Here is a 27543-nt window from a genome sequence, read left to right as displayed (position 1 = left end):
TTGTAATTCTGAACACCAGCTTAAGTGATATAGACCTAATATGCAAGAAATGTGATACAGAATGCCTGACTCTCATGAAACTGATCTTATTGCTCCTGGTTGTTGGAGAAAGACATTAAGCATACCTGTAAATAATGGGCCAATGGTCTCAATTAATCGTCAGAAAGAAAGAGTGGGTACTGAGAAGGCAGATAAAAAATCCAAACTCCCCAACACTGTGGCTTATTGACCAATCTCCAGCACTGCCAAAATGTAAGTGAATGGAAGTTGGGAAATGTAAATAATGGTATCTGTTGGAAAGTCAAATGTGACACAGTTCTTTAATAAGAAAAAACGCCACTCACAGTCTGAAAAAATGCGGAAGAGTTCTCACCCACTTTCTCCCTGCTTCCTCGGAACACATGTTTTGAAGAGAAAACAATTGAGACCAAGTGGAACAATCTTTTAAGAATCCCAAGCAAGGTTGGAGATTCTGCATAAATTATAGCTCCGGGTCTCTAGACGCCCAGGTAAACTCTGTCAGTAGACCGTGACCTCTCCAGAAACAGATGTGTCTAAGTGGTTTGGTTCAAAAGACAAAAGAACATTATACCTTGAGCTCTGTTCTTCCTCGAAGCTCCACTTCATAGCCCTCACTCAGAGTCTGCAGAATAGTAACAGTGCTGAGACTGACATGAATGCGATAAGCTGGAAAAGAAGCGAAAACATGACTTTGATTCTAGTGTCCATGGTGAAACCAGTTAGAAATGAAGCCATCACTTTTAAATGAACTAAATCCTAAGAAAAAACTGAGAAAGAGAGAGAGAGAGAGAGAGACAATGCTGAGAGTTTAGTTGTGATTTCACAGGAGGGGGAGAGGGGCTAGCTGTAGCACCCATCAGTCTCCTAGACACTGTCTCACATGAAAGGTCATGCAATAAAAAAAGATAATTTAACTTGAATGAGATGAGTAGCCAGCAAGCACTGCTGTGCTCTCCTCTGAAACATGACCCCCCCCCCCACCATGAGAAGTTTGGCTGGAGCACCTTCTCACATCAGGTGCTACTAGGGCCAAACTCCCGAGTTTTGCATCATTCTACTTAAGACACAGAGACTGTCTTTTCCATATGCATCTTAACAAGAATCTCTCAATATTGATGTACTAAAAATAAAGAATCTGTGTGAAATACCCCTGAAATCCCCACCAACTAACATTTTAAGGAGACTGAACAGTTGTGGTTGTCCTTTGCATGGGCGTTTTACTGTAGACATACATGAACGTACAATTTTTCCAACCAATGACCCCAATCAGACTTAAGATCTTTACGTGAGGAATTCCCACTTTAAAAACTAGTTTAGCATCTAAATACAATTATTTAAAAAGTAATAATTACTCGTTTACTGGGGTGATCCTTGATTTTCCAACAAACTGCCAGCCTAAAAATGAGACCTTGTTAAGGCCCGGCGCGATAGCATAGTGGTTAAAGTCCTCACTTTGCACATGTCGGGAACCCACATGGGTGTCGGTTCTAATTCTGATGGCCCTGCTTCCCATCCAGCTCCCTGCTTGTGGCCTGGGAAAGCAGTCGGGGACGGCCCAAAGCTTTGGGACCCTGCACCCAACTGGGAGACCTGAAAGAGCTCCTGGCTTCAGATTGGCTCAGCTCCAGCCATTGTGGTCACTTTGGGAATGAACCATCTGACAGAAGATCTTCCTCTCTGTCTCTCTTCCTCTCTTTCTCTCCTCCTCTCTGTATATCCACCTTTCCAATAAAAATTTAAAAACATATCTTTTTTAAAAACTGAGACCTTGTTGAAGCTGAATCTTAAATAAAGGGCCAAGTTGTATTCTCACACCCACTGAAGAAAAGGCATTCTTTTAGAAGCTGACTACAGTGTGAGTATAAAGACAGGGCTGAAAAGACCTGCAAAAAATGCTCGCAATGTTTACTCGCAATGACTCTCCTTTCCTTGAAAGATGAATGCTCAAAAAGGGTTTGCCTGCTCCTAAGTATCACATGCATGGCCAGGGTATCCCTAGCTAGCACTGTGTTACCGTGCCTTTAGCACCTGGTCTTCAGGGAACCCTTCAGTAAAGTATCACTGCTGATTGGAAATACACAGTTCAAAGGAGAGATAGTTGATTCCAACCAGCATCCAGCACTGTGGTAAGGAGGGGCTTCCAGTAGCTTCCATTCCAGAATCTCAGCTGAGTTACAAGGTGCACAGGATATATTGGTGAAATTGATTTTTTTTAATAGACTTGTCATTGTCTCAAATCTAACAAAAGATTAGATGCTTCCTCTTTACAGATCTTTAATTAATTTTAGAGCTTAATGTCTTATTTGATTCACAATAATTACTTGTAGAAAAGCACACTAACCAGTTCCTTTACAGAGAAAGCCAGTGTATATGCTTTCTTAGCATCCCTCACAATGCCTTTCTTGCACAGTCAGTGCTTAAGAAACAACTGCTGTGTGTGTCTCGCCCCATTTTCTTCCTTCTACTTCATCAGCGGGACAAGGTGCCACCTAAATCTCAAAATTCAATTTCTGTTTCCAACTCTGCATCTCCAACATGAAGTATGCAGTGTTTTCCCTGACACAGACAAGAACATGACTCTAGCTTTCTGCAAGCTTCCATCAGTCTAGAGTACTGTGCCAAATCTGCATTGCGGTTCCATGATCAATTTCACTTCATCTTGGGTTACACTTCAAGAGCAAAGTCATATTCACACAGCAGTTCCTAGATGACGACTTCCATAGCCTCTGCCGTATCTGTGGAGTTTGAAGACTTTCCCAGATGTCAGAAAATTTATTCTGACAACAGCTTCTAAGTTCCGTGCTGCCTCCTTAATCATGGCTGCACAAACTAGATTGACTAAGACTGGACCCATTGTGTAAGCCTGTTTCTGCATATGAGTGATGGGGAACGGGGTCAGACAGGGCACCACCCACTGAGATATAGGCCACCATATCATCGGGGACTACTTTCAGTATATTTGCTGCAGTTTGGGAAGAACTTCTATGACTTAGTAGCTACCAGAACTGGGACTAAAGCATACAGAGTTTCTACTTTAAAAAAAAATTCATGAAAATGATACATAGAATCTGTTTTTTTCTATTCCAGCACAAGAAGTGTTTTTGTCCAACCCTATTGTAGGTAAAAGGCAAGTTGTTTTTCTCTTTTTACATTGCTTCAGTAGTGATGATAAATAAGCATAATGTTTTTATGGTTTCCTTCTCAAACGGGAGGAAAGAAATTGAGTCTTCGATGCTATTCCTGTTTTGACAGAAACAAAATGCTTTATACACAGGCAAATTGGAATTAATTATCTCAAAATTCTAAGATCCTTAGATTGGAAGAGCGAGGGTATTTGATAAAACTAGAACACTTGGAGTATAACCAGTTCAAAGAGATGGCAAGCAGCAGTCAGTTGAGAGGCAATTTGCCATGAGTATATCTTCACAAACTAGTTGGAAAACTGAACATGTCAATCTCTTACCTAGTTCCATTCTCAACATGACTCCCCAGCACCCACCAGGCTGGTCAATTTTTTCCTTTACCCAAAAGATTGTTTTTTAAGTTGTTTTGATCAAATTGGCTGACTGCTTCACTGTCACTTAGATACAACTTCATTTCTATAACACGAACGTTACATGTTCGGTCCAACATCACCCCCTACTGGTTTGCAATTAAAAGCCACAAGAATTGAGATAAATTCTATTCTGTCTTTCTTTAAACCAGCAGAACACTGAATAATCCGCTCCCTTCCCCACTCTTGAGGAAGAGCCACTTTCCCAGGAATAGGACAGCACCGTCTGTGGATTCCTCTCTAGGTACTCACGTAGCCCTGTTGATTCCATCCGAGAAGCTGTGTTCACAGTGTCTCCAAACAAACAGTATCTGGGCATGGTAAGGCCCACCACTCCAGCAACAACTGGCCCTACAGAGTAGCAAGGGATTTGAATTACAGTTAACAGATATGCACTCAGTGCTAACAGAAGAGCACTTCAAAGGGAGGGGAAATGTAGCATTGCCAAAGAATACAAGTTATCATCCAGTGACTCTGGGAATCTGAATGATTTGTAATAAGTAATGAACTCTTAACCCAACTAGAAAGCAAGTTTATAATGATGTAGACAAGGTTCCTCTTACAATTTATACTTTTGTTCCAAGTAAAAGTTACATCCGAGCTGCTTATATTTGCCAATAGGGATAAATAAGCCTCAAGCACAAAACAGAAATATCTAGGCATGGACTCTGGATTCAGACTTGTTTGTTGCAAGGGAAAAAAATGTGACTCTTTCTTGTGCCTCAGGGTTGGAAGCAGAGATCTCATAAGTCTGTCTTCCAAACTGTAGCTATTAAGAGACATATTGTTAATGTGGTTGAAAAATCTAAAACAGGTAGACTTAACTTTAGATCATCTGTATTTGGGACATGGAAGAGAACTACATAAAGATACTTAAAATGGCATTTTATTTCATTTTAGAATGGTTTTATTTCTTGCAATTTAGCATGAAATTGAATTTCAATGAAATTGAAAACAATGCCAGCAGCCACACTGTTCAAGCGTATCTAGAAAACTTTTAACCTTTAACTTTTGGTCTCTATCGTTTCTATATTTAAAATGTTTCAGCATTATATTTTTGTTGTTGTTGTTCCCTGCATTAAAACACATAAATATATTATTCCATAAAGATACATTAAAGCTGCAAAACTTATATTTCTCATTTTTATTCACCTCTGTTTCAGTAAGAAGCATTCAATGAACACTGAGCTGAGTTCCAAGGGGGACAAAACAAGTGTAATACATAGTTTCAGTTCTCCTCAATTTTATATATCTGATTAAAAATACTACCTGATGGGAGGCAATTAAGTACCACCAACTTAAAAATGCATAGTTGAGACAAGAGAAGCAATCTAGACAACTATTCAGAAAATAGAGAAAAGTGCTTATTAGGACTTGACCCAGTCAAGAAGACAATAATGAAGAAGGTTAGATTTTATTTGGGTCTTTATTGGTAGGGTAAAATTTCAATAGGTGAAATGAGACATAAAGCAAAGGTCTGTAGTTAGGACTTAGAATGGAATCTTAGGAAACTCCTAGAAAAAGCAGTCTACCAAGGTTAGTAGCTATGTAGAAACTGGGAACAAGATTGGGTTAAGTGGACACTACACGATGGAAAATATTGAACCACTAAAGAATTTTGAGTGGGAAATTACATCTTGAAAAACAGCTTCTCCTCCCACCAACCCACCCACCCTCTCAATCCCTCAGATCAGTGTGCAGAATGCATTGGAAGAACTTAAAGTAAAACCAAAAAATCTACTGCGTAATTGTTATAGGAATTCAAGCAAAGGGCACTAGGAAGGAGGTGATAAGAAGTGGGTGGCCAGAAAGAGATGATAAAAGAGAGATACTAACGCTCTTCTTGGCTGTCTGATTGCTGATCATAAGAAAATTGACAACAGCTTTTGAGTTCTTGTTGGTTTATGAGGAATGGTTACTTAAAGATTTAAATATAGTAAATTAAAATAAACAGTGAATCATCCAAGCAGAGTAGTGCCACAGGAAATTGAAGGTGTGAAACTGGAACAAAAATGATACAGGTACCTGTCTTTAAAAGAAAAATATTAAACACGTGTGTGCTATGTGCTAAGGACTTAAGGTACAAACATGAACAGGTTATGATTTCTGTTGACATCACCTTTAAAGTCTAAAGGATAAGGGAGGAAAACACAGATTATGCTAATGACTGTAAGAAGTATGGATGGAAAGATGTAAGAACCGAAGTAAAAGGATTCTACCAAAGTGATTCAGGCAAGAGTCTGGTGACCTTAATGAGCATGGGTTAAACAAGACACACTCAAGAAATACTTAAAACATAAAATTCCCAAGAATTACTAATTGGTTGAGTGTTAAAGATCAGTGTGAAGGTGAAATCAGAGAATGACTTTGCTGAAATAGCTGAGTCAATGATGATACACCAACCGAAATACAGTATCAGTATCAATAAAGAATTATGGGAAGAAAACATTCTGCTTTAGTTGTGTTGAGCCCAGTGTCTATATGGGAATATTCCAGAGGAAATGTCAGCAGGAAGGTAGATATATATTGCCAAGGCTTAAAGGATAAGACTGCTGAACCTGTGTAGAGGGAATTGATTAGCATATATATCTATTTAAACCATGGACAAGAGTGATATCACTGAGGAGAGCTTGGGGGGTAGAGAAAGAAAGGTGGATCAGGACATAACTCTTGATAATATTATTTAAGACACAGACAAAAAAAAACAAAAGGATTTGTTAGTGATAGAAAGTGAGACCCAGACTCAAGTGGATTGATAAATAAATTTAAGTTGAAGATATGCAGACCACAAGAGATCACCACGCTAAGAGATTTGCAGGAAATGTTAGAGAAATAGAAGAGTTACGAGAACCAGTAAATGAAGTAAAGAAATGGCATTCAGAGAGTAAACAGTATGTTATGAGCCAAAGGAGGGAAAGTTTTAGGGAGAAATATCGTGAATGTCAAATATGTCTCATAGTAAGGGCAGATGAGGACTTGGGAAAGTAGGGAGGACTGAACTCAGATTGCAAAGGAGTTAAGAAGGGAGTGCATAAGGAAGCAATGACCCCGAGAGTGTCATTCCTTCCTTTAAGAAATTGCATATCAAAAAGACAGAAAAAAAGTGGGGGAGAGGAGCCTAGAAGAGCCCACCAAAGAGAAAGAGGCAGGGAACAGAGAGGGGAACGAAAGGGACAAGTGGATGAAACACCTGTGACTTCAACTTAGAGGTCTATCTATTAGAAAGCTGGGAAAGCAGGAAGCTAGATGGGGAGTTGGCAATGAATGGGGCATATCTTGAAGTTATTCAAGCAAAGCGGAACAAGAATAGGAGGGAAATATTGCAGGGATTGAAGTTTTATCGATTAAATGAGTAACATGCACTTATTGATCTTGTGGCATCAGTGAACATGGGAATGCTGGTTGTAAACAGAAGGATTTGGTACTTAGGACAAGGACTGTTGTGCTCACCATGGTAGTGCAGGTGCTGGCAAGAGAGTAAAATTAGGTAGGCATAAAAGCACTAGGTAACTTTGGACACCTGATTAATCCAGCTACTAAGAATTGGGACAAGCTTCCTTGTTTGATCTTCCCTAAGGTACATAGGAATGTTTTCACTTCAACTGGTGTTGTTACCTGAGTGAAGGCCCATTCGAATTCGGACTGGCACCTCTGGCATGTGCCGCATTTTGAAAGTGCCCACAGAGCTCAGGATATCAAGGGACATGTTGGCAATCTCAGCCGCATGCCTACTACCATTCCTCTTTGGAAGGCCTGAAGCCACCATATAGGCATCTCCAATGGTCTCCACCTGGGGATCAGAGGAAACAAAATTAGCAAGCAAGTAACTTTTTTGTGTATTTTTTCTTCAGGAGTATGACAGAGGCCAGGTGATCTTGTAAAGTGAGGAAGGCATGGAGACTGTTGATGGTCCACATTCTCAGCTGCACATTCAAACCATTTTGGGAGTTTTAGGCCCCAACTAGAGTCTGAAGTAAGTGTTGCAACTTCACAAGCACCAAGTGACTCTAGAGAAGTATGAGGCTTCAAGATATTTGAGGGCAACCTGGTGGTGTGGCAGGTTAAGCCTCAGCCTGTGGAGGAGACATCCCATATCAGCACCTGCAAGCTGCTCCACTTCCAGTCCAGCTCTCTGCTATGGCCTACAAAGGCAATGGAAGTTGGCCCAAGTTCTTGGACCCCTGCACTCAGGTAGGAGACCTGAAAGAAGTTCCTAGCTTCAGAAAGGCTCAGAATTCACCACTGAGGCCCTTTGGGGAGTGAACCAATATCTCTGTCTTGCCTTTTCTCTGCCCTTCCAATAAAAGTAATCTTTTTTAAAAAAAGAAATACATAGGTGGAGAAAAGTAGATTTCCTGCATTGTGTCAAGGATAGTCTGGAGGAACATCCCAAGAAGGTACCTAGGATGCTCATCATCATCATCACCACCATCAGCAGCATCATCATTGTCACCAACTGCATATGTCTTGAAACCAGCCTTAGGACTGTGGTTATGATTCAGCTCCAGAGAAAGAAGTTCAGTAGTCAGCAAGCATTTCTTCAGATGATTTTGTCTTAATGATTAAGAAAAGCTAAGGAATAACAAAGTAGAGTCTGTTCCCTCTGCTCTGCCTTGTTACCCATCTTCCCCACAGAAGCGTGTTCAGTCTTTGAGATAAGAAACAAGCTGAAATTTTCAGCTAAATCCAAAGTAAGCTGAAAGGATTTCTATGAAATGTGCCAGTGCTGACACACATTTCAAGCTAATTAAAGTCTGATTTTTCCTAAAGAACTCAATCACAAATGCAAGCATATGTGACATCATGAAACTCTGAAGTCGTAGTGCCTTGGCTTAAATCCAAGATCTACCATTCACTAACTCTGTGGCCTTATATAAGTCACTTAATCTCTCTATACTTTAGTATCCTCATCTGTAAAATAGGGCTTAATGGCAATACCTACCTCACAGGGTTTTCTAATTACTGCATAATTCAGTGTATATCAAATCACTTAACGATTTCCTTGTGGATGGTAACAAGCTAAGTACAGGGCATTAACATCATCATCATTACCAAGTGGATGTATCTTCAAACCAGGCTTAGAATTTATCACTGTGATTTAGGTTCACAGAAAGATGTTTAGTAATCAGCAATAGATCTGTCACAAGACTTTCTATATAGCCAGGAACAATAATCCTTTGCACCTGTAGGACTTTGGACTTCAACATGCCTCCATCCACTGTAATTGGTAGGAAGAAAACCACAAATAAACTTTTTACTTGCAAAGAGAAAGAGAGAATTATAATGCAAATGTTATCTGGTAGGAAAAACTCAGTGGCTGGCAGTGTCATAAAGTGGTGGTGGACCATTTAACTTTGGTAGGTCAGACCTGCAAGAGGTCCTAAGGGTGTGCATGATGATGTTAGAAAATCAGAGGATGTAAGTGATGCTGAACCTTCATGTGTAGACTTCTGTTGGGGGAATTCGGCACTGCATCAACCAGCAAAGGCACACTAAAAGAGAAGGGAAGGTATAGAACAGGGTCTGGTAGAAATGAGAGTGGTAGCAGGAGAGCTGAAACTAAAAGCAAATCACTAAGGCCATAATTCACCAGTAGTCTTCTCACTTCCATTTCAGATTATCAAGTGCAATGGGGGGGGGGAGTTCTAATTTTACAGGTAAGAAAAATGAAAACAAAAAACAGGTTTAGTGATTCACTGCTGCTTCAAATTCTTATTCCTTTGCACAGTGCTGCTTTTAATAAATAGGACTGAAAAATTCTATTCTAGTTTTTGGTTTATATAGCTCTTCTCTGTCATGGGAACAGACAACTAGCTCCCTACTACAACCAAAGTAGCTAATAGCTTTATCCCTAACACCTTCAACAAGTGGCTGAATAGAATCAGTTGGATTGATTAAACCAGAGGCTCTTGTCACTGCGCATGCTGAATCATCTTTGATCTTAGTTTTAACTGAATTAGCTTTCAGCAATTTGTTTTTCTCTTCAGGCTGCTTGACTTCAACAAGTTAAGACAGGTAGTCTCCATGGATTTTTTTTTCTCCTTCATGGCTTCCATGTGTGTTTCTTGAATAGCTGGCAGCTCCAACTGATTGACAAGTATGATGTCTATTTCTGAGCCCTATGTAGGTGGCTTGGCCTACCCCTGAGGCTCTCTACCTGATCTGAAAGGGTGCAATTTAATCTGAGATAAACACAGTTCCCTGTGTGTTCCTGTGTGGAACATTTCAGACTACTGTGAAGAATCCAATGAATGAAGCTACTCATTCTCCAATTCTACCTTGGTTCCAGGGATGGAATAGCTGTCTAAACTTTGGGATACCTGGGGCATCTTTTTCCATCAATAAAACAAGTATCCATGTTGCAGACATCATGGAAATATTCTTGCACAACTGAGATTTTTGATCATTTTCTGCCTAGAGACAAGACAACATTAAAAAAAAAAAGAGTAACGGAAGCATGACACCAAAATGAGTGGATGTAGCCATCTGTTCTCTACTTATTTTCTTCAATCTGCAGCAGAAAGAGTGGAAATTAATAGGCTGGAAGAGTGTGGGAAAGTGGAAGTGGGGACTTGCAGCCTCACAATTAATCACTTCCCTAGTCCTCAGATCAGAATGTCGGCTTTCAGTTATCTGTGATCATCTTAAAGAGCTTCACATCTGCTAGCACCCTGCCACACTATATCCCTTCCCATATTGAAAGAATACCTAAAAGAGGACACCAAATTTTAACAGTGTGTCCTAAATCTGCATAGCCTTTATCAAGAAGAAATCTGGGGCAGTTACCAACCGTGGCTAATATAATACTTCTCCTGTATTCCGTTTTTCTGTTTTCTGTTTTTCCTCTACAATGTCTACCATATTTCCTATGCTGTTAGTACTCTGCTACCGAGAAATAATCATTCCTTTGTCTCAAACCTCTTCTTAGACATAGTTCTAGAAAACATCTCCAAACAAATTTGACCATCAATCTCTTGCTGAGTTGAAAGTTGCTATTTTGTAAATTGGGGCATTAAATGAATTCCATCTAGCTGCATTTTCAATGAGATGCCAAAGAAAAAGATGTACTACTTAAATTTTTATTCCTAAATAAAAATATTCTATAACATTATAACCTTTATTTTTAGAATACAGTACCCAGATGAGCCTTATGTAAAAAGTGTACTCTGGAATGCACTCCTTTGATAAATCACTTACCTTGTAGACATCATGGCTGCCAATGATTGCATCAAAGAGTGTGTACAGGTCATTCAAAAGATCAACCACCTCAATGGGCTCACTCATGGCTGAGATGGTGGTGAAGCCCACAATGTCACTGAAGTATAAGGTGACCAAATCAAAACCTTCAGGTTCAACTGTGCAGCCCTTCTTCAGGGATTCAGCCACTGATCTAAAAATCAAACACAGTCATTCCTAAGACACAGGCCTCCCTCTGTGTCATGCACATCTGCTAGAACACAATTGTTCTAATAGTCACTCCCAAGTAAATGATGAGGAAGAAAATGTTGCCTGGATTAAAACATTCACTTATTCCACTAAGATACATTGAATGCTTACAGTGCACCAGGTCCTAGAATATAATATGAAACAGTCTTAGTCTGGGCCTTCATGGGGAATGTTCCCAGGTAATTGTTTTTCCACGATATTAATTTCTTCAATGATCTCCCAAAAGATGTTATAACATTAGATATTCTTAAAAAGTTGAAAACTGAGGCAAAAAAATAAGGTTTTCAACAAAGAGAGGAAAATACCTGGAAATAGAACCTTACCACTATTCCTCTAGGAACTCAAAGAACTACCTTCTTTTGTTTGATCAACCTCCTGGAAAAATCACAATGTAACATATAGGCAAACCAAGGCACCAAAACTTAAATGATCAGTCTGATCCACAGGTAGTTGAAAATGAGGATGTATGTTTTGCTACCTTGGTTTTCAATTTTACTTTGATTTAAAGGTGTGACTCAACCCCAGTGGAGTAGAGAGAACAGAAGGCAGGAAAAAGGAGCAGTTAGTCGATGGATTCCCCCCGCCCTTTTTTAATAGAATACACTGTTATAAGGATTCACACTCCCCAGGTGTTCACACATACGGTGGTAGCATCTGCGTTAGAAGCTTTTCTGTTTTCTGTTTTTCAATTTCCAGCTCTTCAGTCCGCTCCCGAATCAGATCTTCCAAGTTGCTAGAATACTGCTCCAACATCCGAAGCATAGAATCAATGATATTGGTCTTCTTCCCCTTATTGAAAGTTTTAAACTGAAGGTAAAACAGAAAGAGGAGCCAAGGAATGCTTACTCCTCAAACTCAGAGATGATGGAGCAGACCCCATTTCCTCTTAAAAGCCAGGTCAGAAGAGATGAACCAAGATATACATAGGAAATTTACCACCCACCCCAATTGTCATTCTGGCCCACTCACAGTGTTCTTTTCCTGTAGAGTAGTTCTTCCTCTACATTCTGGTTCTTTCAAGTCTGAGCAAAACTACTCTTGGTAGGCTCTTTTATTTTTCAGCTACTTTTAGGTGAACAATAACCACTTTAACAGATTTGATCTTGAGCCCAGATCAGTTGTGGGTTTGGTAAAGGAAAAGAGCGCAGGAAGTGCTATTTTATCCTTCTAGGTAGTCAACATATTAAACCCCTTCCTCTTCAAATGCTTTGTGTTGTTAGTCTTTGGACAGTGGGAAATTCTTGGCCTTCTTAGAGAGGACCGAAGAGCTTCATAATGAGATCTACCCCCAATTTCTTACCATAGGATTCAAGAATAATGGTGTTCCATAACACTTGCCATTCAAGCCACTGAAGATCATGTGGAAATGCAACTTGTCTTGCCAAATGCTATATGCTGATGATTTAGAGGGTGCTGCATGCTACAAAATTCAAATATACCTTCTGGGGACCTTGTCAATCTACATAGATGTGGAGTTTGGTGCATTATTAGAATATCCATGCTGCTATATTTAGTATGTCCATGGTATGTTTGTAATAAGACTGGGGATAATTTTACTGCGCGAACACCTCTGTCCCAGTGAATCTTCCTATGTGCTTGAACTGCGCACATATTGCACTTAGCATTTAATGAGACAAGTCCAAGGCTAGGCATTTCCTTCTGAACCATTGGGTATAACCTCCATAGCCAGTTCAGATACTTTCTTTTACTCAATGCAAAAGTACACATACATTATTGCCTAACTCAAGAAACTTCTCTCTCCTCCATGTAACTTTTATTAACTGCAGGAAGCTGAGAGGTTAGCCTTGTCATCAGACAGATTCAACTTCCACTGAAGCATTTTAGGGAGCATAGCCCCAACAAAATCTTGTTTGGCAGTCTCATGATGGTGTACACTACTATCCTTCACCAGCTTCTCTGATGCCTTCTGAAATAACATCTCTAGCATCAACACAGAGTAAATGCTTTTTCTTCTGCCTCATGTTAAGTTTTTAGAAATTTGACCTTCATGGTCCTTTGCCTTTTCCATACTATTGAACACCTGTTTGAGTGTCCTCAAGAAACCCAGTCGGGCTAATGGAGGTATTGTTAGCTGAGGACACGGATGACTTCATAGGCAGGGCCCTACAGGCTTTCAATTCAACTCTTTCTCTTTTCCGCCTCAGGTATCTGCCACTCATAAAGCATCTCAGTGCTGTACTCCAGCCAGGCTCAAAAGCCTATCTGCCAAGGCTGACAATGCACTCATGGAGCATACCCTCAACGTTAGTATCCTGCAATTTCATTGAAGCTCTAACTAGCATGCTCCAACACAGAGACTGCACCTCGGCTTCCTTACTCACTTTGCCCTTTCCTCCACCTTCTTAACAACAACCCTAGGGAAAGAACCTACCTCTTTAGAAATTTGTTTTCCTAAGTATAAAAGTTATCTCTTTATACATTGTCCATTGCCTCAAAAATAATGCCCTTGAAACTTAAGGAATCTCTGAATTTTACGGTTCACATTTCTGATTTCTTCCAATTTCAACAAACTCTCCAAAACACTATATTTTTTTTTACTAACCCTCCAGAAAACAACACAGCTTAGCTTCATAAGTTCCTAGGGTGTCCACAGCAAACACAAATCTCCAAGAAGCCCCATCTATTCCATAGTATTCCTCTTTCAACAGTCTCCAAGCCAATCCTTCCAAATATCTGGTGATTCAATTTCATTTTTGAAATACTGATCAGGCTAGACTATGGATAACCTGGAGCAGTAATTAGGACACTGAAAAGTACCATAATGAACCCTCAGGCTCTTGCAGGAAACTCTGGTAATACACCAGCACCAGGGACATCAAAGTACCCACTACCCATGTGCTTCTCCAAGGGGCATGCCCTTTCCAACTTAGCAAGAGGCAAAAAAATTCCAAGGGGTTATCCTCAGGTTTGCTGACTTTATGATGGCCTCTTGGCCAGTGATGAAATTTGCAGAGTTCTCACCTGACTAAATATTTCATCAAAAGTTGGTCGTTGTTCTGCAGCCTCAGCCCAGCACTGTTTCATCAACTGCAGGCACTCTGGAGGGGCGTACTCAGGAGAAACCACCGGTCTATACACAGGAGGAGGCCTTCTAAGTCTGTTTATAATTTCTGTCCAGATGCAAGATAAAGGATTTATAAGTCACATGAGGGGGAAAAAACAGGATTCAGCAAAGATAACTGGGTTTTGACCATAAAAAGGAGAGTTTGGGAGAAAAGACAGAAAGGCCATCTTCTTCTCTTTCTTCTTTCGTAGCCTAACTACAAATTGCATGTAAACAAAAGCTCCATTATGAAATGAGGGGAGGGTAGCAAGAAGCTAATTAGTTGAACTATTGTTATCATGTACACACTGCTTTACCATGATTCTACAAGGTTTTGGATGTGGCCTATCCAATCTCCATTCTATTGCAATAACTTCAATGTGCTGGCTTCCCTCGCCCATACCCAAATCATATAAGCCTTACAATGCCCACAAACACTCATTTATCTCTCCCCATTGGCCAAGGCACAGCATAGGCCCAGAATTTTGATCTAGAGCTCATAAAGATCCTACCAGTTGCTAGTCCATGAACTCTCACTGGAATATTTACCATGTACCAGTATAGGATGAACATTATATATATAATAGCTTGCCTGATATAAATGGCTATTAAATGACAGATTTTGAATTTAAAGCCAGTCAGTCTTAATCTACCACACTGTTCTGTTTTCAAATATCTCAAACCTCTACTAGGAGATTCCAAACTCCCTACTCATATCTAACATTCAACAGTACCCAAAGACCTAGATAAGCCAGGCTGATCTTTTCCCAAGAGAACAAAATTTCTTGGGAGCAAGAGAAAATTGTTAGCCCTAAGGTCACAGCACCTCACACTGGACCTCAAACTCAATTCTCTCTGCTTCCAGCCCAGCTTTCTCTAAGTCATTCAAACTGTTCTGGGCAGGTGTTAGGGCTAACAGTTAGTACTCTCACGCCCCACTTGTATCAGAAGGCATGCCTGGTTTGTACTCCCAATTCGAGCTGCCTATTTCAACTTATCACCAATGCAAATACTTGGTGGCAGTGGGTGATGATGGCTCAAGAAGTTGAGTTCTTATCACCCACATAGTAGATGTGGACTGAGTTCTCATTGTGGGTATTTGGGGAGTGAATCAACAAAAGGGATCTCTCTTTCTCATTCTCTTTCTCTCTCCACCTTCCCCCACCCCACTTCTTCTCACCCAGTACTATCCTCTCCACCACTTGCAACTCTTAACATTCACCTCTTGAGCCAAATCTTGCTTGCCCCACAAGTTTTCCCTTCCATCTCCTACACTGATTACAATACCTACAGATCCCGTAAGTGCTTCCCTGTCTCCATGACAGAGTTTTCTGTTGTTCTGACTTCAAAGTTCTTTATGATATCATAACCTTCAGTTCCATTAAGTCCAGTCTTCACCAGTAGTTATTTCTCCATTGCTGTATCCTGCTCTCAGTATAAGAGAGTCCATGGGAATGAATCTCTTGAAATGAAACTTCTCTACACAGAGACTCTGAAGCAGAAGGAGCCCTTGTCACTTTTTCAGAACTTTGCTGAGTGAAACTGATCATTTCTTTGCTTATGGCCAGTGTGACTCATGCTCTTGAGGAGTTCAGTCCAATTGAGATAAACAACAGCAAATAATGTTAAGTCCTTTTAGCATGTAAAACCACAAGTGAATATGAAGGCAGCACCTAATCTACACTGAGGAGTCAAAGAAGTCTTCCAAGAGGAAGGGACTCCAGTTGGATAAGGCAGGTTGGGAAGTGAGTGGGTGGAGGAATTTCAGGCATTGCAAATAGGAGAAGTGAAAGAGACCTTCTGGTTTTTAAAGCATTGCCAGTAATGCTATCTAGCCTGAATCCAGATAATGACCAAAGATAAGCTTAGAGAAATTGTGAGAATCTTGATTTAGAGGAACCTTCTTTGTCAAGTGAAAAGTCTAGACTTCATTTAACAAGTAGTGAAGAATAGCTGAAGAGCTTTCAGTAGAAGAGCAATGATGGGGCCCAAAGTAGAGCACAGAATATCTCAGTGACTTGCTTGCCTTTTTATCACTTTGAAATCTTTAATTCTGAATAAACATAGACTTCCAGAAAAAATTAAAAGTTTCACAGAGACTGCGAACCCTTCGTTGTTTCTAATGTTAGTAAGCTGCATAACCATAGTGCAAAGGAAGCTAGCATTCACACAATGTTACTACTAGAGTCCGTGCTTGAATTTCATCATTTTTCCCACATAGTAGTCTTCTGTTTCATAATCCACAAACCCATACTGCAACTGATATCTTAAGATTATTTTGTCTTTTCATGACTTTGGTACTTTGATGAGTGTTAATCAGTTATACTGTAAAGTGTCTCTCAACTGAGATTTCTCTGACGTTTTCTTCTACTCAGATTGAAGATATGCATATTTTAGCAGGAATATCACAGAAGTAATGTTTCATCCTCCTTCATGCATCATATAAAAGTACATGCTTTATTATTAGTGATGATAATCTTGAATGCTCTTAAGACAATGTCTATAGGATTCACACTTTGCGAACTTGCCATTTTCCACTTTGTAATTATTAAGTATCATGTGGCCTATACTTGAAGATTATGTATGTAACTCACTTGCTCTCACATCCTTGTCCATCTTTTTATTGTTGTTGTTGTTGTTCCATTGCTGGATCTTGCCTAATTTTTTTTTTAACTTCTTGCTTTTGAGAGAAATAGAACTCCCATCTACTGGTTCACTGCCCAAATGCACACAACATCCAAGGCTGAGTTGCAAGCAAAGCCAAGAGCTGGAATCATAATCCAGGTCTTCTTTATGGATGATAGGAACCCAATTATTTAAGTTGTCATCACTACCTCCCAGGTCTACATCATAGGAAAGCAAAGTCAGGAACTGGGGCCAAGAATTGAACCTGGGTTCTCTGATGTAGATTGCAGGCATCCTAAACAGTATCTTAAATCACTAGACCAAACATTTGCCTTTAACATGTCTTTTTATAGGAGTTAAGAATGTAAGTCTATGGCACGTCACAAGAACATTGAAGATTATCCTAATATCCAGGAGCATCATGAAGTGCACTGAAATGTTTAGCAGGGAGTGTCTCAAAGGAACAGAGGGAACCATGGAGAAAAAAAAAAAGGATAGAAAAATTAACATACATCCTATGGACCTTTGGTTATGTGATGATTTGAAACAGAATCATTTTCCTGGGTGAGGGAGTTTCACCTAGATATTTAAAACTCTCTGGCTCCAAATGTCAGACAACAAAGGCTACTGGAAGATGAACAGGCTGTTAGCACAAAGAACAAACTCCATTGGCAAATCATAACAGCTTGGGTTGGCCTGATGAGTTGGGTCAGGGTGGGTCCCTAGTGACTCTTAGTCACTGCTTGCTTACCTTCAGCAGGCAGATCCATCATGCAGAATGGAGTACCCCGGACCATCACTTCTTGCATGATGATGGCAAAGCTATAGACATCTCCTGCAAAAGAACCTAGCTTGCTGCCCTTTGGGGCTCTCAACAGTTCAGGGGCCGTCCACAGCAACTCTGAAAAGCAAGCATCATGTAATGAATGCAAGGAGAATAAACTGACATGAGAAATATCCTTAAGAGCTCTGAAAGATGATGTTTGATATTTTTGTTAGATTGGCATGCTAGTGTCCCCTGGGGCCAGAATGTATGAATGGAAGGAATTATATGCAGAGAAAATACGTGATTTTCTCCATTAAAAACCATATAAACAAACAGCAGAGGTGTGGGGAAAGCAGAGAGGCCCCAACTAAAGAAACTGACACTTGGTTTCTTGCTCTCTTGAGCCTGTAAGAAGGTGGAAGGTTTCCAGGGAAAGGTGAGTGAGCTGCCAGACTAGTTGCCCCATAAAGTTTCTGTTTCCTAAGATCTCTTTCTCTGGTGATTTGATTGTGCCAAGAACCTAGGGATTTGCAAGATATTTTCTTCAAATCTTCTCTAAAGGAATGAGAGGATGCCCAGATCTCCTCTATTCCTTTCTGGGGTCAAAAACACAGCAATTTCTTCAACTTAGATATATATATATTTATCCAAGATCTACTGTGCACCAGCCATGTGCTAGTCATGTTGATAGTGCCAAGAAAGAATCAGACCCTGCATTTGCCCTTGTGGAGTTCACAAACCAGTGGGAAAGGTAGATGTGTGTAACCGTTACTGAGATACAGTACAAACAGTTATAACAGCCACAATATATTCACCTGTTATATGCTTCCTGCATTTCAGGCCTCATTGGGGAATAAAAGATTATTCCTTTCAGAAGTTATAGCAAATAGAATGTCAAAAAATGCTCTGGGTGGCCTCTTAATCTAAAGAACTACACTTGAATAACATGAAGAGATAGCCAAAAGATGGAAGAAAATATTTTATGTTGAATTATATGGAATTGCCACTTCTTGAAGTGGAAAATTGACAATTTTATCAGGTGTAAGCTATTAAGAAAATAAACTGAGCTGATAAAATTAATCCAGGAAGGCTTCCTGGAAAAGTTAAATCTTATTTGTGCTTGTTAACATGGTCAATGATGCAGCTTTCTGAATCTGAGAGGGCAAGGGCTTTGCAGGGAGAAAAAACAGTACGCGCAAAAGCACAAGAGGCAGAAAGGAGCAAATTGCGGGTGGTGGGAGGGTGGTAAGCAGATTAGCTTGGCCTCTGTTAAGGAATAATGACAAAGAGAAATGGGGTTGATGAAGTGGGGGAGGGAGAATGGCTGGAAGAATGGGGCCAGAAGGTGAGAGGCCCTGAGAGCCAAATGAAGGCATTTGGAGTGAATACAAAAGGCAGTAGGGGTGCTGGAACTGGAGAAGGGTTTTGATGAAAACTTTGTTTGGGAAGATTAATCTGGCAACCTGCACAAGCTGAATTGAAGGAGAGGGGGAGACCAGCTAGGAAGTTATTGCAGTAAGAGAGGGCAGGGAAGTGAAGGAGGTCTGAGTGGGGAAAGGGCAGCCACATCAGGGTGGGGAAGCAGCTTTAGGGGAAGGCCATAGTGGAGAAGGAGGGACAGGGCTGCGGATGGGCTCATTGTGCTTGGGGAAGGGAAAGGAGTTGGAGAAAATGACAGGTTGATGTCCAGGTAGAGAGGTTGGAGAAGGTCTGTTAAGGGTTGGAGGTGTAAGGGGCACTACAGGGAGGAGGGGCAGCAGGTAGTGATGACTAACGCTCCATGGAGTTAGATTTGGAGTGTTGGGAAGGGTGCCTGGAGGATAAGTTCCTACAAAGCTGGAAATGAGTGTGGAAGGTCAGAGATTATTTTGATTTGTTAGTGAACCCAAGCAACAGAAACTCACTCCAGAAATGCTTCTTTTCTGCCAACCCTGATTGAAATGGTGAAAAATAAATTCTGACTTCATCTTCAGTCATGGACCAATCTTCTCTTCTTGTTCTCCAGAATACCCAGCTTCTGTCACCCCTTCTGCCTCTCCAGGCCCCTTTGACCTTCTACCTACCAACCACGCTTTCCTGTGAAAGTCCCAGATAGATTTGCTCCAGTGCCCTTCTGTGTCACTGCCTAGAAGGCTTGATAATATTAAACAAAACTAAAAAGATTGAACGATACGTTAGTCAAAGAAATACATTTCTGACCATGGCATTTTAGGCACCATAGTTTTGTGGGGGAGGGCAGAAGTGGTCATTTGGAAGCAGGGAAAATAGCATGGGACTTCTTCATCTTCCTAACATCCTCTCGCCCTGCACATTTAGAAGCACAAGAAGGGAAAAGACAGCCAAATTCCCTGGTTAAAAAAAAAAGCTGGGTGATTAGATACAGCCATTACTAAATCGTATTTTCAGAGCGCACCAGCATGTATGTTGTTAATGGCTCAAATAAGGCTTTATACTTGAAAGTCGACAGTAATGAATACATTTACAACCCACCTCCATTTCCTCATCTCAGTCCAGAATCAAGTGAGCTACTAGATATCATCAGACTTGAACTCTCCAAAAAGCTAGAACAATTACTTTGGCTTGTTTTTGTACCTACTGCAGCCAATACTAAGTCTGATCATTGCTATGGTGATAAAATTGATTTTGAAAAGCCAATGTGGTGCAGTATAGCACAAAGTAACTCAGAACTAGAAATCGAAATCTCAGCCTGGCCACTAGTTAGGATCTTCCAAATAACATTTCATCCATCTCTTCAGGTAAGAAGTGCACACAAGTTTCATTATTTCATTTCACTTCATTCTTTAGTTGCTTCAGCAAATATTCATTTGGCCAGATGTTTTGAAAGCTCTGAGAAAGGTAAACCTGTTTTCTACCTTCACAGAATTCATAGTTTGTGTGGGGCAAGACGACAACTGATTAGTTATACTGACAGCATGATGTTTCCACAACGTTCAAGATCCGAAATGATCATAAAGAGGGAAACTTAGCTGAGTGCTGGCATCATGGAAAGCCTTCTAAGGCAGTAATACTTGAGTCGAGCCCTGAAGAAGAGGTAGAATTTAGGCAGATGCAAATGTGTAGGATGAGTGGGAAGAGGAGCGTGTCCCAGGCATAGAGCGTAGCATGTGTTAAGGTCTGGAAGCAAGTTAGATCCTGTGTAAAACAACCACTGGAAGGAGTTCAGCTTTGCCATAACAGAGTTGGGGAGGGGTTAACTAAATATGAGTTCAGCAAGGATCAGAACACACAGAGCTCATAAGCCATGTAAAGAAATTTAAACTTTATCCTAAGAGGAATGGGAAGCTATTCAATGGATTTAAGCACAGCTGCAAGGTGATCAAATTTGCAGTTTAGACAGTTCCCTCTGGCAACACTCTGTGAAGACTGGACTGAGAATCCTGACTGGAGAAAGAAGGAATGAAGATACAAGACAGAGAAAGAAATAGCCCACCAGAGGAAAAACCTCTATACTCACTTGGAAACAAGATCTGTTTAAGTTTAAAAGTTGGCCAACTGTGAATTTAATGGAACATTGGGAAGCTGAATTGTTTCTTAATATCTATAAATGACTAAATTTGGCAGATTTTCCATCTCCATAGCTCCATCTCCATAGCTGTTGTCCCAATATCTTAGAATTGATACAAGGCTTTCAAGGTTCCAAACAGATTGGCCAATAATTCCCATACAACTATGTCAGAAACAAAAACAGGTCCAGAGAGAGAGAGAGGTGATATGACACTTCTTTTTTACCATGATTACCAGGAGCAGCAAGTCTTGGAAAGCAAGAATGGGCAGAGAACCAGGCAACTGCTTTTGTAAATTGCAGTTTGACTAAATGCAGTGGTTAGGGTTCAGAGGACCTGATTTGGAGTCCTGGAGCTTCAAAATCTGATGTATATCTGCCGTTTTAGGTAAATCAAAAGAATCTCCATTGTCTCATTTGTATTTTGACTAAGTTGTACTATATGACTTCCTAAAGTTAAATATTCCACAAATCTTGTAAAAGAGCAAGATAATGACACAAGTAAGTGGCCTATCTCTGTATATGTCTCCAGATCTTTCATTTTTCTTTTATATAGTGAAGTCAACAGCTTATACTAAAGATTGTTTAAGAATATGAAAATGCGGTGTGGCTTTGCCTCTCTCCTTCAGCTTCTCTTTATATATAAATATGGTGTGTGTCACGATTCTTTATCCTTGTAATATTGATCAAATTTTTAATGCCCACATTTCCTAAGTGTATTAACCTTTACTATTCTCCCCCCCCCCCGCCGCCCGTTTCTCCATCTTCCTCCCACTCTTCCCCCAGTTAATTCCCCCTTGTTCTTACCCACCCCTCACCACCACCAACAATCAACTTTCTTGGGTTTCCTGAATCTGTTATGACCCCTACAGGCATTGTTTAGTGCTGTTAGAGGTACACTAAATAGAAAACAAAACACCAAAGGGCCATTGCATGCATGCCTACTTATTTACTAGAAGGTCATAGTTCTTTCTGAAGTCATCCCCCAGAACCCACAGAGCATTCATTTGCTAGTGGCCCCCTCCTTGCTTTTCCCTCTCCAACAGACAGTACTGGCATTCTGTAATGACATCCCATTCTAGAATGCACTCTGTAGGGGGTCCAACTCCCAAATTACCCTCTATTCAATCTGACAAGTATTTATTGAGCACCTACTGTGTGCCTAGCACTAGGCCAGTTTCTCCAGGGACTTGCTGGGGTCTCCAAACAATGCAACCTAATCCTGCCACAGCAGGAAGTGAACATTGTTGCATGGGCTTTGTTCAGAAGATAAGACTGGGCAGAGGCTGCAGCACGCAGAATTCATTCAAGTCCCTTGGCTTGGAAATAAGGCTAAATTTTCAACAAAAGTGGGGAGCTCAAGTCAGCCTGAGGCTTTAACTAAGTGCCTATCTTCATTTGAATCTTGGAGTTACCTTGTGTACATTACAAGGGTACAATTCATTGCTTACCTTCTGCAGAAAGTTCCTCTTCAGAGAGTTTGAGCATTTCTAAAATGTCATGAAAGCCATAATCCGTCACTTTGAGTACAAAACGTCCATCTACCACACAGTTCCGTGACTTTAGCCTCCCATGAACAAACTCTCTGTGGTGTAAGTACTTCATGCCCTGCAGATGGCACAGCAGGATTTATTTAGCAATTTATGTAACTGTTTTAGGCTTTTAGGGTCACTTTCTAAGATTATTAATGGCATGAGCAGTTGTGATCCAGAATTAAGGCTTTAATTTCCCGCTAATACACATGCAAAGCAGATCTTTGGCAACAACCGGTTATCAGGTACCTTTTAGTAATAAAATTTTCTGCTTTGGTAGAAAATTGTATCTTGTGTATATAGAAAATCTTTGTTACTAGGAGACTTAATGAAGCTTCAGACAAAAGAAAATAGATCTTTACACAAATTATCTCCAGAAATTTGGAGATTCTGATTCCCCCCAACAGGTGTAACCCGACTCTCATCCTTTGTTGGGAGAGATAAAAGCTAGTGCAACACAGTGCCAAATCTGCATACCCTGTGACTCAAGGATTCAGCTTCTTATCTGGAGAAATGCTTGCATATACTCACAAGGAGGGAAGTAGAAAAATGACAATTGCAGCTTTACTTTTATAAATGCCATACTTTTATAATATTATATGGAAACACACTAAAAATCAAGAACTGACTCCACAAGGTTTGACTACACCAGGGAATGTTCTGCTGCATTTAAAACGAGTGAGATAAATCTGTATATTCTGACACAGAAACAACTTGAGGCCATAAAAGGAGTAAAAAAAAAAAATAGTAAGTTGAAGAACTATGTGACAGCATGTATATTAAAAAGAGTCATCTGTAACGTAAATAAATACATATGAATTACAAGCAGAGGAGCATTTGGTGTGGCAGTTAAGTGCATGAGACATCCACACCCCTTATTAGAATGCCAGGGATTGAGGCTCAGCTCTGCTGTGATTCTGGTTTCCTGGTATTGTATAGATGGAGAAGCAGTGATTTCTGGCTGAAATAGTGGGGTCCCTGCCACCCATGTGAGAGACCCAGATTGGGTTCCAGATTCCTGGCTTCTGTCTGGCCCATCCCTGGCTATTACGATCATTTCGCGCATGAAACCAGCAGAGAGATCTCTGGTGGTCTATCTTGCAGTTTCCTGCCTTCCACATAAATAAAATGACCATTTTTTCAATGAAATACATCACAAGAATAATGCTAGTAGTCATCTTGGGGGTGTGGATATGGAGAAAGAAGGTGGAGTAACACACCAGTACTTTCTGATAGATATAATTTGATTTTAAAATTTAATATACTAATTTTGGAATTATAAACAACAAAACAGGAGAAGGTTGAGGGTTACTAACTATGCTTGCTTGGCAGCTTTCATATGACATTCAAATGTGATCAACTATAACTCTCCATCAGGTGAGTTTAATTATTCTGCATATAAATTCATATGTATTCTAATGTAGCCAACTCAGACCTGTTTATTCCAAGAGTACTTTCAATTTGAAAAGGCACTGCAAACTGACCCCCTTTGCAGTTGGATGTTTTATATTTTGGGCTCACAGAAAGTGTATACTCTTCTACTATTTCCATGTGGACTTTATAGTAGCCAAGGTTTCCCCCAGGTTTTCTAATGCTAGGGCTTCAATCCTCATAAGACTCAAAGGATTGTAATTTCTAGCCTTCTCTTAACTTATTGGCTTCTTCCTAGACTACTGAAATAACAAGCAAGAGATTTGGATTCTGTTATTAGCTCTGCCACTTACTAGAAAACTGACAAACATTTATTAAAAACCTATGATGTTTGTCAGACAACGTGTAAGAAAAGATTTAGTTCTCTGAGCTTTTGTACAAGGAGGCTGATCACATCTATCATACAGAGACTCAGAATGAAGTTACGTCTTCCCCTTTGAAGTGCCCTTGAAAGGTGTAAGACCACCATACAAAGGTCATGACTGAGAGCCAGGGTTGTGGTTCTGCTGGTTAAACAGCTGCCTCCAACAGTGGCATCCAATATCAGAGTACCAATTCAGGGCTGATGTGATGGCTCAACTGGTTAATCCTCTACCTGCAAGTTCTGGCACCCCATATATGTGCCAATGTGTGTGCCAGCTGCTCCACATCCCATCCAGTTAAGGGCTAGGAAAACAGCAGAAATGACCCAAAGTAACCTTGCCTTGCACTTGCGTGGCAGACCTGGAGGCTCCTGGCTTTAGATCAGCTCAGCTCCTTCTGCTTAAACGATTTGGGGCATGAACTAGCAGATGAAAGATCTTTGTCTGTCCTCTCTCTGTAAATTCTGCCTTTCCAATGAAAATGAACAAATCTTGGGGGTGAAAAAAGCACACCAACTTAAATGCCCCCAGCTCCATTTGCTATCCAGCTGCTTGCTAATACATCTGGGAAAACAGCAGATAATGATCTAACTCCCTGGACCCTATTATCTATGTGAGAGTCCTAGATGAAGTTCCAGGATCCTGGCTTTAACATTGCCCAGCCCTGGCCATTACACCCATTTGAAAAGTAAACAGTAAATGGAAGATCTCTCTCACTTTCAGTCATTCTGTCTTTCAAATAAGTAAGATAAATCTCTTTTAAAAGGTTAAAAATAATCAATATGCAGGAAATTTAACAAGTAACTAAATATCCAGGTCATTTCCATAAAAAAATATACATACACACAATTTACATATCATTCTATGGAGATAGTGGGCTCTCTGAAAGCCCACTGATGCATCATATCATGAACCCAGTTTTTGGTTATCAGTATTCCTTGGCTCAGAAAATAGAGGCACTACTTATTAGATTGTCCTTTGGCATTTCAGGAGAACTGAGTTCCATGTTCACATCTATGGTATGAAAAAGACCTGTTTCTGAAAGATAAAAGTGAAGAGGTAGGGCTCAACAGCATTCAAGATTCTGGAAATGAGCATTTCCCCACTTGCATTTACTTAAAGCAGAAGAGTGCACAATGACCACAAAATCTAGTCCTCAAATCAGGAAGGAAGAGGTCAGGCAAACTATCAGCACCTTGTAATAGATATGCACTGTGAGAAGAATGAAGAACAGCCTTTGGAAAGGAAGGTAGAGGAGCGGGATGATCACAATGATCAGAGGAAAATAAAATATTCAAAAAATTTTAAAGCTCTAATCTTCAGGGAAAACCTAATGTTCCCTCAGTCTTTACACCAACCTTGATGAGATCCAGCAGGAGAGATGATTTAAACATCCAGTCAAGTTTCACATCCTGATTTATCAGTATGTCTTCAAGGCTCCTCCGTGAACAGAACTCAGTCACAATGGCAAACATCCCCGAATCACAGAAGAAGCCCAATAAAGGGTTAATATTCTCATGCCGCAGGTCTTTCATCTAGAGAAAGGAGGAAGAAAGGAAAGTTACAGCTGTCCTATCTTAGTTGGGCATCAGAACTTAGGGTACAGTGACTCTGCTTGACCTTCTGAATGTGAGATGTAGTAGGCAGAATTTTGGCCCTCATGATCCCTGACTTCTAATGGCACCTATGTCATTGTGTTCCTGTGCATGGAAAAGAGGAACTTAAAAAGGTGGCCCTACTCTAAGTTCTAAGTCAGTACAATAGACACTCTGACTGTAGTTTGGGAAATGCTAAGTAGATCCTCCAGCTGAGTCTGCTTAGATTCCTGGCCTACAGAACTGCCAGATAAATCAGTATTGCCTTAAGCCAACAAGTTTGTGCCATTTCTATTAAAGCAGCAGTGGAAAATGGACACAATGGTTCAAGAGGGAAATTGCACAGAGGGATCTCCAGTGGTAAACTTGTAGGTGAATGGCAAAGCTGGAGCTTTCTTCTGATTCTTTTGGGTCTCACTGGCATGGAGCTCAATGAGCCAAGAGGATAATAATGGTTAGAATAGTAAAAGATAGAATAGGCTGTCCTTCTGTAATTAGTCCCCTAGTCAGTATCTATTATTTTTGATTTTGATTTTCATGACAGTTCCTTAGGCTCAGGGATTTCCTCTTCTACCATCCCCATTTCCCCTCCCTCTTACTGTCCCCCCTATAATTACAATAGTGTAGCAACAGTCACAAGTCCACCATTCTTATATTTGAGCGTGTCCTGACATCGTAGATATGGATAATCTCATCCTATTGTCAAGATACATTTAACAGTTTCATTGGGAGTTCATCTTTTATTTGGGAATAGAGATGTATCTTCGCTTTCCAATATTCTAGTCTCAATTATACAGTTCCTCTAGATTAATATATGTATAAAAATGGTTACCTATATATCTATTGATCTTGTATTTAATGTGAACATTGCCTTATATCACAGAGAACATATGATACTCTCTTGGGATTGGCTTATTTCACTGAACATAATGGTCTCTAGTTGATACCATTTAACTGCAAATGGTCAGATATCATAATCTCCCTATATAAATATCAGGCTAGAGTTTACGAAGCTTTTTTCATATGAGGCACCTAAAATTTTTCCATATCTTCCCTTTACAAATGTTTTTTTTTCACTAATGTGAGAGCTATTTAGTGTATGACCACAACATCCAATGTGTGAACTGTATGCTAGAGACAAAGAAGAACAAAATTACTGTTGTGAGAGTACAAATTTGAAGAGGGATGACAGACAAGTAATCTGCGACTGTATTTCACCATGAAATGAGTTCTGAAGGAAGGAGCTACATGATGCTGAGCGAGTTCAGATGTTAAACAGTTCAGATGTTAACAGAGCTAAGGGAAGGTATCCCCAAGGAGATCATAACAGAGTTATCTTGAGGGAGTTAACTGGATGAAGCTGACTTAATGGAAGGAGCTGAGACAGAGAGTATTCCTAAAGCCCAAGACATAGATAAGCCACCTTTCATCACATAGATCTCAAACAATGGTTGACTGACCATAGCAGGACAGAAGTTCAGCTCCTCAGTGTCAAGGGGGTTACTTAAGGTATGACTTGGGTTCCAACATTTCCATATGAATTCATATTGTTGCTAATCTCCAGATGATTTCAAATACTTTCTTAGTGTTTTACCTTTTTTTTTTTCTATGTCATTTCCCTCACT

At 40.2% G+C, this 27543-nt stretch overlaps 1 protein-coding gene across 1 annotated transcript in view; it reads right to left on the bottom strand.

The window, feature by feature from the left end:
• Positions 1 to 27543, bottom strand: part of GUCY2F (guanylate cyclase 2F, retinal) — a 110945-nt gene that overhangs the window by 9691 nt on the left and 73711 nt on the right. The window contains exons 9-17 of the mRNA XM_040999789.1: positions 25682 to 25858; positions 22450 to 22606; positions 17461 to 17610; positions 14003 to 14151; positions 11664 to 11827; positions 10772 to 10964; positions 7190 to 7364; positions 3827 to 3925; positions 593 to 687 (exon numbers count right to left, since the gene is read on the bottom strand). Coding sequence (XP_040855723.1) covers positions 593 to 687; positions 3827 to 3925; positions 7190 to 7364; positions 10772 to 10964; positions 11664 to 11827; positions 14003 to 14151; positions 17461 to 17610; positions 22450 to 22606; positions 25682 to 25858 — 1359 coding nt within the window. The remainder of the gene's footprint in view (positions 1 to 592; positions 688 to 3826; positions 3926 to 7189; positions 7365 to 10771; positions 10965 to 11663; positions 11828 to 14002; positions 14152 to 17460; positions 17611 to 22449; positions 22607 to 25681; positions 25859 to 27543) is intronic.

Source organism: Ochotona curzoniae, unplaced genomic scaffold, assembly GCF_017591425.1.
Source record: "Ochotona curzoniae isolate NIBS_2020 unplaced genomic scaffold, NIBS_Ocur_1.0 scaffold_1852, whole genome shotgun sequence".
NCBI lineage: Eukaryota > Metazoa > Chordata > Mammalia > Lagomorpha > Ochotonidae > Ochotona > Ochotona curzoniae.
The sequence above is the reverse complement of the archived record's forward strand: the minus strand, read 5'-3'. Positions and strand labels throughout refer to the sequence as shown.